Source organism: Acyrthosiphon pisum, chromosome A2 (assembly GCF_005508785.2).
Source record: "Acyrthosiphon pisum isolate AL4f chromosome A2, pea_aphid_22Mar2018_4r6ur, whole genome shotgun sequence".
Lineage (NCBI taxonomy): Eukaryota > Metazoa > Arthropoda > Insecta > Hemiptera > Aphididae > Acyrthosiphon > Acyrthosiphon pisum.
This window is the reverse complement of record NC_042495.1, coordinates 42,417,369-42,432,783: the sequence shown is the minus strand read 5'-3', so window position 1 is coordinate 42,432,783 and position 15,415 is coordinate 42,417,369. Positions and strand designations below refer to the sequence as shown.

Genomic DNA, 15,415 nt, shown 5'->3' with positions numbered 1-15,415 from the left:
ATTTAAAATTAATTTATTGGTACCTCCAAAGTACTAAGTAGGTACGTGAGAATTTCACTATATTCATGCAGACATGCACTCACTCATATATTATATTCATATAATATGTTCATTGTTAGTGCCTATACGTACGGCCATACGTATAATACTTACTAAATATTATATCAACTATATAAACATACATTGTTGTATATGGGTATCTTACTGTAGTACTAATCCTATTAATAGTAAAATAAATATATATATATACAATATATATATGTTACTTTAATCACAATAATAATATCATACAATTAACTTAGTAATATTATAGGCTGACTGAATCGTTTTTCGTGTACAACGATTATTGAAATGTATGACTTGAATTCAAATTTGACATATCCATTTCAGTGACTCTCTAGAGTCTAGACCCACTTACCCGCTTTATAAACTCGATTTCCCATTTCTTATACGGTCGGGACATAAAGGTACATTCTCTATCACGTTTAAAATTTGAAATTCAACTACTATAGTTAATGCATTTATATTTTCTTCAATATGGTCACGGATAATTTTTAAGGACGTGAGTGAAATGTATCCGAGGCAGGGCCGTGCTCAGAAAATGTATGTGGGGGGGGGGGGTTCAAGTAAAATTGTAAGTGTTGTCTATATTATGGATAAACAGCTAGTATAATATACATACTTATACTATACATACTCTTGAGTCTTGAGTTTAGAATAACATTTATTTACAAATTAACTTGAACTGCAGTGAATATAAAAAATATTTTTAATACTTAGAGCCTAAAGGTACCTTCCTCAAACAATTGTGAGGTGATCGATTTGTTCCACATTTGTTCATTCCATATGGCATATAGTGGCATATAATATTATCTATTGTGATCCTTTTTTCATTAAAAAAACTATAATAATTTTTTTTTGCGCTTAAATAATAGTAATGAATTATTTATTTATTTTAACTTCTCTCTTAAGTAGTACGAAAAATCTCAAGAATTTGATATTATGGTCTTTAGGTTTATATGAAAATTCTCCAGGTGACACCAGAAGACGTTTGAAACGTAAATGGTGCCGGAAACCCCTAAAATGATTTAAAACCATTGCGCATTGCCACGTATAAAGCTCCATCATTGGATGAATTCTTCCTTCAAGAGCAGGAGCGCGCTCATAAAATTTATGTGGGGGGAGGCGAGGTTTTCAAGTAAAATTGAAGGAGCTAGTCTTTTACCTAACGACCATTTTTTTTTTGTTTTTTAATCAACAACAAATTCAATTATTTATAGATTTAAATATTATATTGCTAATATAGAAACTATTATACTAATATACAATATACATTCAAAAATTAAAGAACAAAATCTAGTTTTCTTGATTTTTTGCTCAATTAATTTAAACCTTCTTCTGCTGTTAGTGGAATTTCTTTATGAACAGCTAACATAGCTAAGCCATTAAGTCGAGTCTAAAACCAAAAAAATGTTAAAAAAATTGATATAAATTTTTATTTTAATATCCAGAACACTGGCTCTTACTTCCCTAATTAACAAAATTACACTTCCCATTTCGTCCACTCCATGACATCCCTCATCCCAAGTTAGAGGGTACCCACACTGGTGGGCCTCCCTCCTCAAGCCATTCATGTTATTATTTTTTCTTATCGCACATATGCTTATTATGTCTACGATGATATAGATTGTATATTTTCTTCTAAAAATAAAAAAAAAAAAAAATATCCAGAACATACCTCAGTCATTGTGTTTCGTAGATAAGATTTCAATCTTTTGAGACAAGAAAAACTTCTCTCGGGGTGAATGTTGAAACAGGTAAAGTGCATAGTATTTTTAATAGAAAATGTATATTGGGAAATATTTCTTTATCACACTGTCTCAACGCTTCTAAACATTTTTTAGATATTTTACATGCTTATTAAGTTTGGTATACCATATATGTAGTTCAGCTTTAAACTTTTAACCGTTAGCTTATCAGTATCGAGGTAAAATTCAACAAGTTCATCAAAGTTTTCTGAATAAGTTCCAGAAAATAAACACTGAAAGCCTAAAAAACAAATTTATATTTTGAGTACCTATTAAAAGTATATTCAAAGTATCGGCAACTGCGGGGCAGTGTACATATTCGAAGTTGGAAGCATTTAACGATAAAATACAAATTGGGAAATTTTATGATAATACTAGCTGATGCAACTTCGTTTCCCGGCAATCAATCATTATTATTATAATAGCTTCAAAACCCATGGCAACCATTTATAAACAAAAATGTCCGTAGAAATATCAAAATCCCTGTTTGAGCACCTCCCGGGGTTGGTCCTCTCCCTTTTAAATTAGCCTATCTTCTGCTCAGAGGTGACCCCCATGACCCCCCCCCCCCCCATTGTCCGTTTTAGTCAGGTAGGTACCTAAAGTAGCTACCCTTAATTCTAAACATTGATAATAAAGAAATTGATAGGCCACGGCTATGCTTATCTCAAGTGAGGTCGTGTTCCCGGAGGGGCGTAAAAGGGGAGGAAAACAGAGGCGAATTATCCATAAACATATAAGCTAATGGACAGCGCTTAGAGAGTGAGGTCAGGGCCCAGGGGTACGATATAGAATACAAGAGAAAAGAGAACGTGGGGGAAATACGGTGTTAGTTTATAGGTCTATGATTTCTACTTTATGTTCTTTCTTCTTTTTCTTCGTTCTTTCTCTTTTATATTTCCCGTGCATTGACGGCAGGGCGGAATGGAATCAGGGGGCGGCTCCAGGGGCCTAGGGTATTTGATAATCTGTATTTCTAAACAATCTTATACTGTTAAAAACATATTTACAAAAAAAAATCATCGAAATCGTCTGAAAATTATGACTCCCCCCTCCCATGTTGTTGGTGCCCCCCCTGAGCCCTGAGTGGAATGCGCTGTCATTAGCTTATAGATCTATGCATAACAAATTTGTCATGGGTCTATGGAATTATCACTATTTTTTTTAAAAGTAGTTCGTGATTAATATAATATTTATAATACAAATCACCTCACTTTCTTATCAGTCTTGGAACACCGAATAAACTGACGGCCTATCCATTTCTTTATTATCTTTGGTTCTAAAGGGCTCTAGTTTTTTTGAAATTATATTACAAATTTGCGTGGACTATCCATTATTCTATTATCTATACCCGTGGGGATCGAAATATTGCCATTATATTGCGATGAATATTGCCATAATATTCCTATGCTACAGTCAGTGTTTACCATTTTGAATACTAATAAAATCCAAAGAGGTTATAGAGGAAACAAGATCACAAAGTGGGTGACGTCACCGGGGTCAGAAAAGTAGAAAACAACTGATTGCTACTTGCTAGGCAAAATAAAATAAAAAATTTGTGTTTAAAACAGAAATATATTTCTGATACATAAATAATAATAATAATATTTTTTTCAAAATATGTTCACTGGACCACCACCGTCCACCACCAGTATTCATCACACCTAGAAAACAATAAACGAATAACAATAACAATCGACGAGACGTACGTCGCCTGGCGAACGCGATATTGAAAAAAAATTAAAATTTCCTAAGTACCAAATACCTAAATTTTTATCAAAATTGTCTTGCTGTTGAATCCTATTGGAATTAGCTGTTGCGATGGACTCGGATGAAGATGCATTGAACGATATAGACTCTGGAAACGAATCTAGCGGAGATGATGTGGATTTTGCAATGGAGGTTGATGTGCGACACGAACGTGAAAAAAACCAAGACATTGATGATTTTCCCTTTGAAGTTTTGTCTACAGACAATATTGTTCAACACATGATTGATTGCATCAAAGACGTGAATACTGTGCTTCAAGTAAGCATAATGAAAGTTTATTTTAATTTCAGAAATGCAATACATGACCTTGTTTTAGAGAACTCTATTATTGTATTCACATATACTTACACAAAATAGAATATTATAAGATATGTATTAGGTAACCTTTATACCTACATATTTAGTTTATATTTAAAAGATTTAAAGATACAATTTCTGTATACTATATCTTTTGGTAATTTCAGATGCCTGCTACAACAACTCGCATTTTATTGAATCATTTTAAATGGGACAAAGAAAAGTTAATGGAACGGTTTTATGATGGTGACCAGGATAAATTATTCTCTGAAGCTAGAGTAATAAATCCATTTAAAAGGACTCAACCGATTATACAGAGGGTAATTATTTTTTTGAATTATGTTGAACAATGCATTTTAGACTACTTAAACACCATTTTTTGAAGTCGTATTCTGTATTATTGACTATTTTATTCTTATAGTATTATTTGGTAATTCTTAGTTGTCATACTCTGTTGGCCAATTGGGTGCCGGTGGAGATTTCGATTCTGGTTTTGTACTATTTAACTTCATATTTATATTTGTTATTACTCCTTGCATGTATGTATTATATTTGGGGTATAGGTAGTCATTAGTCAATTTTAATGTATATTATATAAACTACTATCTACTTATAAAACTATGAATAGGTATAGAAAAATAAAATAAAATGTAAACAATTATAGGTAGCAAGGTAGGTATTATTATTATTATTTGATTACATATTCATTTACTAATTTTGATTTTTCTGAAAACAGAAATTCACCCGAGTAGGAATTTAATATAGTCCAATAAGTTGAAAGTTCTTGACTAATCTATATGCTGCTATTTAGTCAAACTGATCACCTCAAACATTTAGTATTTTGAGTGTGTGCTCCTCTAGTCAAATCTACAAAATTAAATTTGTGATTGATCTGCATAATATATGCTGAAAAAATACTTAACAGTTGGGCATATGATAACGGATTCGAGATTTAAAGTCTGCTTATCGGCTGCTGGAGTATGATAACCAAAAAGCATCTATTATTTAATTTTATCGTTAACTCACTTTTAATTACCCGCCAGATGACCATTCTATTTTATATGTTATGACAAAAATGTTTTATAAAAGTGAATAATATTAAAATATTGCTCAGTTGATAATTAATATTTCATAATTTCACATTATTAAACATAAAGGAATAAGACAATTTCCTAAAGATAAATTAATTGTAATTTATTTACTATTGTCTTATTATATTTTCAGCGGTACATTTTTATTATAAATATAAATTTCCAGCATAAATATTATGGTAAATGCTTCATTCCAATAAATTCTTAATAGTATTTTAAAATAATGTTTGAAAAACAGGTATGCACATGACATTACATAATAAACTATTGTGATAATGATAATATTATCATAGACAACGAGAAATAGGTATAGATCATAAATTTCAAATTTTTAGATTAATCCGATAGACAGTCACTTGGTGGCGGTTCAATATATTTTATACGGTGCAATGGCGGGTGATAACAAAGTTGTACTTGTTTGTATAATCGTATTGGCGTAATGTTATATACACCATAGTTCAATAGTTTTGATAAAATTAACGATGGATTTAAGTAATTATAACAAAATGTTTAATTATTATTGCATTGTAAAATTTAATTTAATTTATTATATAATAGTAGTTTGACTAAGCATTATTCAATTTGTTTTATATATATTACAGCCAACGTCTACACGCAGTAGAGGTACTCCTGGAATGGAAGATTGTGCTATTTGCTTTGTAAGGCTTCCGAACAATGTAAGTTGAATTTAAGCTTTTATTTATAGCATTATATAACATAATTATTTAAATATACAGTCAAATCTTACAATTAACAATATAGATCCTGTTATTATAATAATTATAGCTAATAACAGTTTTCTCCATGTAAATGTTAAGAAAATATTATAGTAAAGACAAATATAGACATGAGCGCATTTTCCAGGATTGCTAGGGTGTTGTTTTTCTTATGATAAAGTTTTAATTCTGTGATAGCATGAAAATCTTCATTCTACAGTCTACACTCATACTCATACATATATCTACACTATATGACGTAAGATCCATACACCCAGTATGATTGTATAAGAAAGATTTACAAACCTGCGATATAGAATATTGTATGAATTTTGTTGGATAAATTTAAAGATAAAAATAAAATTATGTTAAATTTTTCAAAATTATTTAAATTAATATAAATTTTTTAAATTTTTTAAAAATATCTACATTTTAAATATTACATAATATAGTTAACATTTTAAAAAGTAAGTCCAAGGTTACCAAACAATTATTTAATAATAATATAAACAATTTTACTAAATATGTTCTTATTTTTTATCGATTTTAAAATGTACTGAGAAATTACTACTTCTGATCTACCAAAATAGAAACTAGATTCAATTTTCTAACAGAAACTGAAAAAACTAATTAGAAATAATACAATTGATTTTAAAAGATATATTTTTAAATATTAATATTTATAATTCAATTTCATTCAAATAATTGTGTTTAATATTTTGATTTTAACGTATGATGTGGGTTGTGTCAGGGAAATATATTTTTGCAGTTGTCTAAACATCCCAAAGATTATATTATGTACATTTACATTTATGTATTTCAACTACATACATATATGATTGGCTATTATTTTGTTCCAATTTGAGCATAACAATGTAAAATGTAAATCCATTACATTTTTAAGTTTATAATAATTTAAAATGTATAAAAAATAAAAATATAAGAAACAGTGAAATTAGTGAAATTTATATTTTAAATTGTATCTCATACCTTATTGTAGTATTTGATCAACAGGCTATTTAAAATTTAAATCCCTATAATATAACCAGGAAAAAAAGTGTTTTGGATTGATTTTTTATTTGGTTTTTAAAAAACGACCATTTTAATTAAATTTCACTGTGTAAACCACTCTGTATATATTATAACTTAAATTAATTTTTTATATAGTGAGACTAAATTGTAGTTTTATTCATTCTAATATTGATTTATTTTATCTATTCGTGAACTTGGAATTTTAAATTTTTATATTTTGATATATAATAATAATATTAAAAAGTGGGTAACGTTCTGCTGTATATTTTGTGTTTAGAGAGTCATTGTAATGGATGTGTTAAATTTGAATTCAATGATATAAAAAAAATCACTGTATACGAAAAATAATTCTGAGCAAACTGTCTGTCAGCCTGTAATATTACTAAGTATAATTTGATGATAATATTGTTGTGATAAAAGTAATTTATTTTACTATTAGGTATAAGTAACAGTAGGTTAAATTCATTTTTGCTAAAAAAAAAACATTTAAAAATATTATTGTGTGTACAAAATATAATAACATTATTTAAAATTGTCATATACCAACAAATAATATTTTTAAATTACAAAAAAATAACTAAAAACTTATTTTAACATGTAATTTCGTTCAAATATGAACTTAGATAACTTAAAACGAGTCAACATTTTATCATGTACAGAAAATGATCAAAATAAAATAATGAATCTTAAAATGTTCTTATGTCTTTAAGCAGCTCAAAAAAAGTCACTATATTTGGAAAATTTTAAGGTGCATAATAGAAATTGCTAATATTTCAGTGAAAATTTCATGTATTTACAGTTATTTTTTTAGAGTATTTTATTTTTTCACTAAAAACAAAATCGATTTTCGAAAATTGATTTTACTCCGCTCAAAATCTAAAATATAATTAATAAATTATATAATATTAATATTACCATATTATATTTTGTACTTGTGGCTATTAGTTATTACATTAAATATGTTATCAGGGTTGGTATAATCATATTATCATAGTTTAAATTATTCTATAGCTAAGTAAATACCATAGACCTATAAACTAATGGACAGCGCATTCACTCCACCCTGCCTACAATGCCGGGCGATCATATAACCATATAACTGAGAGAGAAAAAACATTAAGTAGTGAAGGAGCACCGCATAAAGCCCGCATAGGACGTGTATACATTTTGCTACTTTGTTTCTTTTCTCACTCGAATATATCGTATCCTGACTTCTCTCTCTAAGCGCTGTCCATAGTTAATAGGTCTATGGTAAATACTACTATTAACCTAGAAAATATATCAAACATCATTAATTACCATTAATTTAGAATATATTTGTTAATAACTTCATTATTAACAATTTTCTGTTATTTATAAAAATACTAAAGTTATTTTTAAATGCTAATGTCAACTGATAAAGTAAAATTTTTTTTTTGTACTTATAGATGATGACTGGATTAGAATGTAATCACCGATTCTGTACACAGTGTTGGACTGAATATTTAACCACAAAAATTATTGAAGAAGGTGTTGGTCAAACAATTGCATGTGCAGCAAGTGGTTGTGATATATTAGTAGATGATGCCACTGTTATGCGATTAGTCAGAGATCCGAAAGTTCGAATGAAATATCAACATCTGATTACTAATAGTTTTGTTGAAGTAAGTTATATTATCTCTTTATACATTTAATCTATACCTCTATACATATTTATTTTGTTGTTTTAAAATAGTGTAACAGATTATTACGTTGGTGTCCATCGCCTGACTGCAATAATGTTATTAAAGCACAGTATATTGATTCAAAACCAGTGATCTGCCGATGTTTGCATGTATTTTGTTTTGTGTGTGGAGAAAATTGGCATGATCCTGTTAAATGTAATTTATTAAGGAAGTGGATCAAAAAGTGTGATGATGATTCAGAAACTTCAAATTGGATTGCAGCTAATACTAAAGTAATTGTATAAAAACAATATTATAAGATTCTCAAGTTCTAGACTGAATATTATATATTCTATATTAAACAAACATTAAAAACTATTATCTATTAGTACATAAACTTAATACCCAAATACAACTCAATTTAGATGTGTCCAAATTAAAAAAAAATCATTTGATTTATTAAAATGAGATTTTCTTAGGAAAAAGAAGTTTGTATCACCATAGAATATTTCTTTAATAATATACAAATCTAAGTACATATTTGATAAGATGGTCTCTAATTAGTTAAAATTTCCAAGAATCAGAATCCGAGTAAATATATTGAGAAAGGATGGAGGACAAGGAAATTTTATTTGAGGTTTTATTTTTGTTTATTATTGGATAATATTATAATTCTATGAAAAATTATACATTTATTATAAGTGCCCATATTCATATAATAAGTATAATATTTTATTTTTTTTTTGAGGAGGTTGTGGCTAATTTTATATTAGTCTTTCCAATCGCTTTTTGCACAGATTTTTTACTGTGTTTGTTGATATATTAATCATTCTAATTACTTTTACCAATATGAGATTATGTGTAATTGGAAAGATCAGCGCATCATTATGTTACAGACATGTTCACTTTTGACCCCTTACTAATAATGAGTTGATTCTCTACATAAACTTTTACCATATGTTTTATAACTTGATTTTACTTGACTGATAAGTTTTAATGATAGATGGCAAATGTTTTGTATTATAGTATGTTAGAAATACTTTCTTTATTAATGTTATAAAATTATATAGCTTATGCATATTTAACCATTGCTGTACATACACATTTCTGTAACTCACGTTAGATTTCATTAACAAGTAATGTACATTTTGATTCTTTAACCTTTTTATTTGTAACATAATTTCTTGCATTGTTGGAACCTTGCAAACATAATCATTAAGTTCTCCTCTTATTTGATCAACTTAAAATAATTGGAATCTTCACCATTGAAATTAGGCTAAAATAATCTGTTACCATTCTTTTGTTATTTCTGTCTTTATTATTGTAAACCTTCCATCTTTGCCCTCAAGAATTTCTCTTATCCTCTATCCTTTCTTTATTCCCTTTATTTTCTGGTTTAATTGTTTTGTTATATGAGTCTTGTGAACTCTCTCTACATCTTATATTAAACTCTAAACATATTTTGGTTTTTTACATAAAAAATATTATGAGCCTCTTTCCATTGTGTATCATATTTCCTTTCCGTTTGTAGTATCTATCAACCATGTTAATCTAGCATCTTTTCTTCTTGCTATATCTAACTGTACGAGTAGTCATTACTGTACACTGTTAAAACATTAAAACAGCACAATGTCAATATTTATTTAAAATTAATTAAACTTCAATTTCACTACTTCACTTTCAAATTAGATAAGTAAATAACTATTTTAGTATTGATATTATAATTTTTCAAATTAATTAAAAATATTTTTACCATTTTTTCAGGAATGCCCCAAATGTAACGTAACTATAGAAAAAGATGGTGGCTGCAACCATATGGTTTGCAAAAATCAAAATTGCAAAACCGACTTTTGTTGGGTATGCCTTGGCCCATGGGAACCACATGGATCTTCGTGGTAAAATATAAGATTAATATTTATGTATAACTTGTATATTTGTATTATTTAGAAGTAGGCCTATCTGTTTGAAGTTTGAAAAATCGATTTATTCGAAATTCAAACCTAGTTTTTAAAAAACCAAACCGAACGTACCTGAACTTTAAAAAGTAAAAAATTCAATAAAACTCCAAAACAAAAAATTGAACACATCATACGTTTTGAGCAAAACATGTTTTATACTTTATATTTTGATTTGACATTTAAAACAAAAACTTTAATTCAACTGTTTGGTATATAACAAAATGTTTGATATGGGTTCGGTTCGGTGTTAAACATATCATTTGAGTTATATTCAACATATTATTAGAAGGTCTAGTTCGAGACCATATTTTTGAGTTCAACCCACCTCTATTATTACTATAGTATTTTTTGTATTATGCAGGTATAATTGTAATCGGTATGATGAAGAAGAAGCTAAAGCTGCCAGAGATGCTCAAGAAAGATCTAGAGCCGCATTACAGAGGTATCTTTTCTACTGTAACCGTTACATGAATCATATGCAATCACTTAAGTTTGAACATAAGCTTTATGCTAGCGTGAAAGAAAAAATGGAAGAAATGCAACAACATAATATGTCATGGATTGAGGTGTTATTTTATTTAAAATATATACAATTGTTTTTCTTTTAAGTTTTGTAACTCATTAAATTATATAAAAAAAATAATAATTATTATGAATTCTATTTTAGGTACAATTTTTAAAAAAAGCTGTTGATATATTATGTCAATGTAGACAAACACTCATGTACACTTATGTGTTTGCATACTATTTGAAGAAGAATAATCAATCAGTTCTTTTTGAGGTGAATCTAATAAATTGTATATATTTATCAATCTAATTGTTGTTGCTAAAATCGTAGTGTTTTTGTTACATTAGGATAACCAACGAGACTTAGAAAGTGCTACAGAAACTCTGTCAGAATATTTAGAAAGAGATATCACTTCAGAAAATTTAGCTGACATCAAGCAGAAAGTTCAAGATAAATATCGGTAATAAACATTTGTAGTTAATTATTTTAACATTTAGATGTTTTTCAAATTGTTTCTTTGATTGATTATTATTATTATCTAAATCTTGAGAAAATGTTTGAGATCTTTTAAACTTATATTAAAATATGTATGATTGTTGTAGTTTAGGTTTTTATAAATTAGAGAGTCGTAAGAAACTCATACTGAAATCAAACGAAGTCTGAATATTAAGTTAATATTATAACCAAATAACCAAAAAAACTTATTGACTAGATGTTAGTAAATCACAGTGGTGGGGTCGCTACTAATTTTTTGTAATTATAGCTACTTTCTTAAATATGTAGTGCACTACTTCTAAGTTTTAACACTATTGTTTAAATGTAACACTCTACTTTTATGCTGTTCTTTTATAAATTTTCTTTTGAAAATTGGTAGGTTGTTTGTAGCTTTTACTGATTTGTCATTTGGTCACTGGAAGGGATTTGACTATGTGAGTTAATCATGAATTAAATGCAAAATATTCACTAATTACTTTTTGGTTATTGCCAAATTGTTATATATTTTAATATAAATATTACATCATAATCTTAATGTGTATGTAATTGCAAATTCAATTAAACACATATTTAATATAATTCGTGAATTCTGAACTATATAATATATAAAATCTATGATTAAAGTTTATAAGGATTATATATTATATATATTATACATAATTTTATTTTAATATGCATTATTTTATTAACATTGCTAATTAATAGCTTAATCTAATTTTATTTTTTTCAGTTACTGCGAAAGTCGGCGAAAAGTGTTGCTAGAGCATGTTCACGAAGGTTATGAGAAAGACTGGTGGGATTACACAGAAAAGTTGTGAACTAGTCACATATATCTGTGATATAAAATTAAGTATACATAAAAAATACAACACATTTACACAAACATGCTTAAAAAAATTTTAACTACCATAAATCATATATTATATATGTTTATGTACTAATAATAATAAGTCAAAAATAATGAACAACTGTAGCTTTATTTACTATATATTTTTTAGTAATTAATACTTTCATTAATTATAAGTAGCAATGTCCTCGCTGTACATCTTATATTATGAATATAATTATTAATTTTATTTTTTAATTATTATTATAATTATAATTATTATTTAAGGTTTTTTTGGCCTTATTTCCATTATTTCACTATTGTTGACGAGAAAAAAATCATCTGTAAGACGTAATCATTTCTTATCATAAGTTTTATCCTTGATGAATAATTTACATTTTCTAAAATTGCTCATTATTCTATATAAATATTATAAGCTTACTAAAATGATTAATGTCTTGTTTCTAGTAAAATTAAATTGTGTACCAGAAAACCTAGGACTTGCATTGTCCAATTAAAATACATTTTTCTCGAAACAGTTAAATTAAAAATTAAAGTATATTTTCAGGGTACTCACTACTGTGATAATATGGATTTGAAATGGAAAGAAGTGTACTTTTAATGGTATTCTTAAAATCTTGTTGGTGTTTTAATTTTTTCCATGTTAATTTCAGTCAAATATAAAAAAAAATTGTTTTATTTTGTGTTATTTTGTGATAGCTTGGGCTGTTCATATTATTTTTAAATTATCTTTTTGTTCACACAATTTATAACTGAATTTAATGTTGTACAAGGTATAGTGTGTTAGTAAATAGTTGGTATTCTATTAAGTGACTTTCTTAACTTAATAGGAGTCCAAAATTGAAATATAATTTGAAGTTGTTTTTTTAGTGACATCGTTCGTTATAGTATAATATTAATATTTACAGCAAAAAGGATTATTTTGTAAAATTAAATATCACTTAAATTTTTTTTTGAATTGAACATATTTAATGTAAACACTAATTGAACAGCTCTCATTATATAACTTTTTATCACTATTTCCTATCTGCTTCCAATATATTATTAAATAATATATTGAATGTCATCGTAGATTTGCATAATATTATATATTATAAATTTATAAATAATAAGTTATTTATTCATGAGTACAGAAAATAACTTATCAATCAAAATTAGAGTTGTATTTTTGATGGTACATTATAATAATGTTTTCCATTTGAATGAACTTCTAATTTAAAATTTGTAACATTTTCTATAGGATATAAATAATTTTTTTTTTACTGTGAAAAACGATTACAAATATTTTTGTGTTTAATGTAAATTATTGTATTAAACTGATAAATTTCTAATTTTTAATTGAATGTTATTAATTCAAATTATAAGTACATAAACCTATTATTGTGATTTATGTATTTAATTTGAATGAAACTAATTTTATCATTTTTTTTTTTTTCATTGATTATATAATATATAAAATATAGTATATGCCATATGATAATAATGATTTATTTTTTATTTAGATTTTTAAATTGTTTGGCTATACCTATCTACTAATGTTGTTTATCTACCTTTAGTTTGTAATTAAATCATAGTTTGTATTATTAGTTTATCGTATTTATAAGTATATACACAAGTGTATAGATAATAATATGATTCTCATTCTATTTTAGTTAAAAATATTTTTTTTTAGTTTATATATCAGAGTATTTTTTTATATTCTTTCAATTTATAAAAAATATTGACCCTAAATTCTGAAAATACATTTCAAAATTTTTAATATCATTGATCCATATTTTAATATTTATGTTCAAAATTGTGATACAAATTTTTGAGATAAATTAGCTCGTCTTCCCAAATATCCTTTTATGTGTAATCTAAATGTTGTAATAGTTAACAATTGAATAAAGGTTTTTTTTTTAAATATAATTATAAGTTCATAAACATTTTAAATAACTTTATTACATGAAACTTTATTTAGAAAACCGATGTAGTTGTTGTTAAATATCTACATCAAATTGAAATGATTGAAATTTTTTTTACATATTTTGAGATAACCAAGAGGTATACTAGCTGTGTGTCTTCAGTATTTGTCAGGGTAGGAGCCATAGCACAGTAGAGAACAAACAGATGTTGGTGATTAATATATTATTTTAATTATGGTAGATCACTTACCTAACATTTCATTTCGGTTTTCTATGCATAATCACCATTGAATTAGTTGTCTGATATAATTGATGTATTTATAATATATTTATATTTTTTTTTATCGGTCTTAAGCTCGATAACTGAGGCCATTCGCTGCAGGAGGTACTGTAAGGTTTTTTGGTACGGTTGGAGGAACACGTTTTTGTGCTTGGCAGAATTTTCAAGTGGGCACCCATAGGTATCTTTCATGCCTGAGTGGAGGATAGTGGCCTCTTTTTCCGGACACCGTAACTGCCCGAAGAAAAATTCAGCCCATGGCCGGGATCAAACTGACGTTGGTGCACATCACAACCGACGCCTTAGTCCACTCGGCCACTCCGTCCCCCAATATATATAGTTATAAATAATAAAACATTAAAAACATCTCTTTCTATCCTTAATAATTTGAGAGCAAAAAAATATTGTGAAGCCATGGGATGAAAAAGTTTGAGTACCTGATATAACTATAATGTCTATATATAAATAGACAGTGTTTAATTTTAAAACTAAAATTATAACATTTTTTTTACTAGCTATTTATACGTATTTGAAAAATGAGAATTTTTATTTTTCATTTGTATAAATGTTTATAAAAATTATTAAGCTTAGTCAAAAAACTTGAAAATTATTCCCACAAATTCTATATATACAGTGTGTCCCAGAAGTCCCGTATCACCCTTTTGAGTAAAAAAAGGTCACCTACCTAAATTTGGGAGGCAATTCGAGTGTCACCGTATCGATCCAGATAGGTGCCAATTTTAGGGTTTTAGAGGCAGGGGCATTAGTGTCTACAAACTACAATCAAAGGTCCATATAGTCATTCGTAAATCGAAATACAAGAGATTTTTTTTACATCGCATCACACCTAGGTCTATGTATCTAAATATCGATTTTTTTTTTTAAAAAAGGAAATATAATTTTAGATTTTCTCATCATGCTCGGGCAATATTATTAATATGATCACCACTCTCACTTACCCAATGTTTATATAATAAATAGTGCTCGGATTTGAGGCCATATAATCCATAAAAAAAGCATTTCAAAATGTAAAAAAGGCATTTCATTTATATCCAAAAGCCATTTC

The 15,415-nt window shown here is 27.2% G+C and overlaps 1 protein-coding gene across 1 annotated transcript; it reads left to right on the top strand.

Annotated features, from left to right (window-relative positions):
* Positions 1-3,330: 3,330 nt before the first annotated feature.
* LOC100163742 (potential E3 ubiquitin-protein ligase ariadne-1) lies at positions 3,331-12,843 on the top strand. The gene is made up of 10 exons (XM_001947848.5): positions 3,331-3,836; positions 4,043-4,195; positions 5,569-5,643; positions 8,142-8,357; positions 8,429-8,650; positions 10,122-10,252; positions 10,677-10,881; positions 10,983-11,096; positions 11,171-11,283; positions 12,049-12,843. Exons 1-10 carry the CDS (start codon positions 3,630-3,632, stop codon positions 12,134-12,136), a joined length of 1,524 nt encoding a protein of 507 aa, XP_001947883.2. The 5' UTR covers positions 3,331-3,629; the 3' UTR covers positions 12,137-12,843.
* The last annotated feature ends 2,572 nt before the right edge of the window (positions 12,844-15,415 follow it).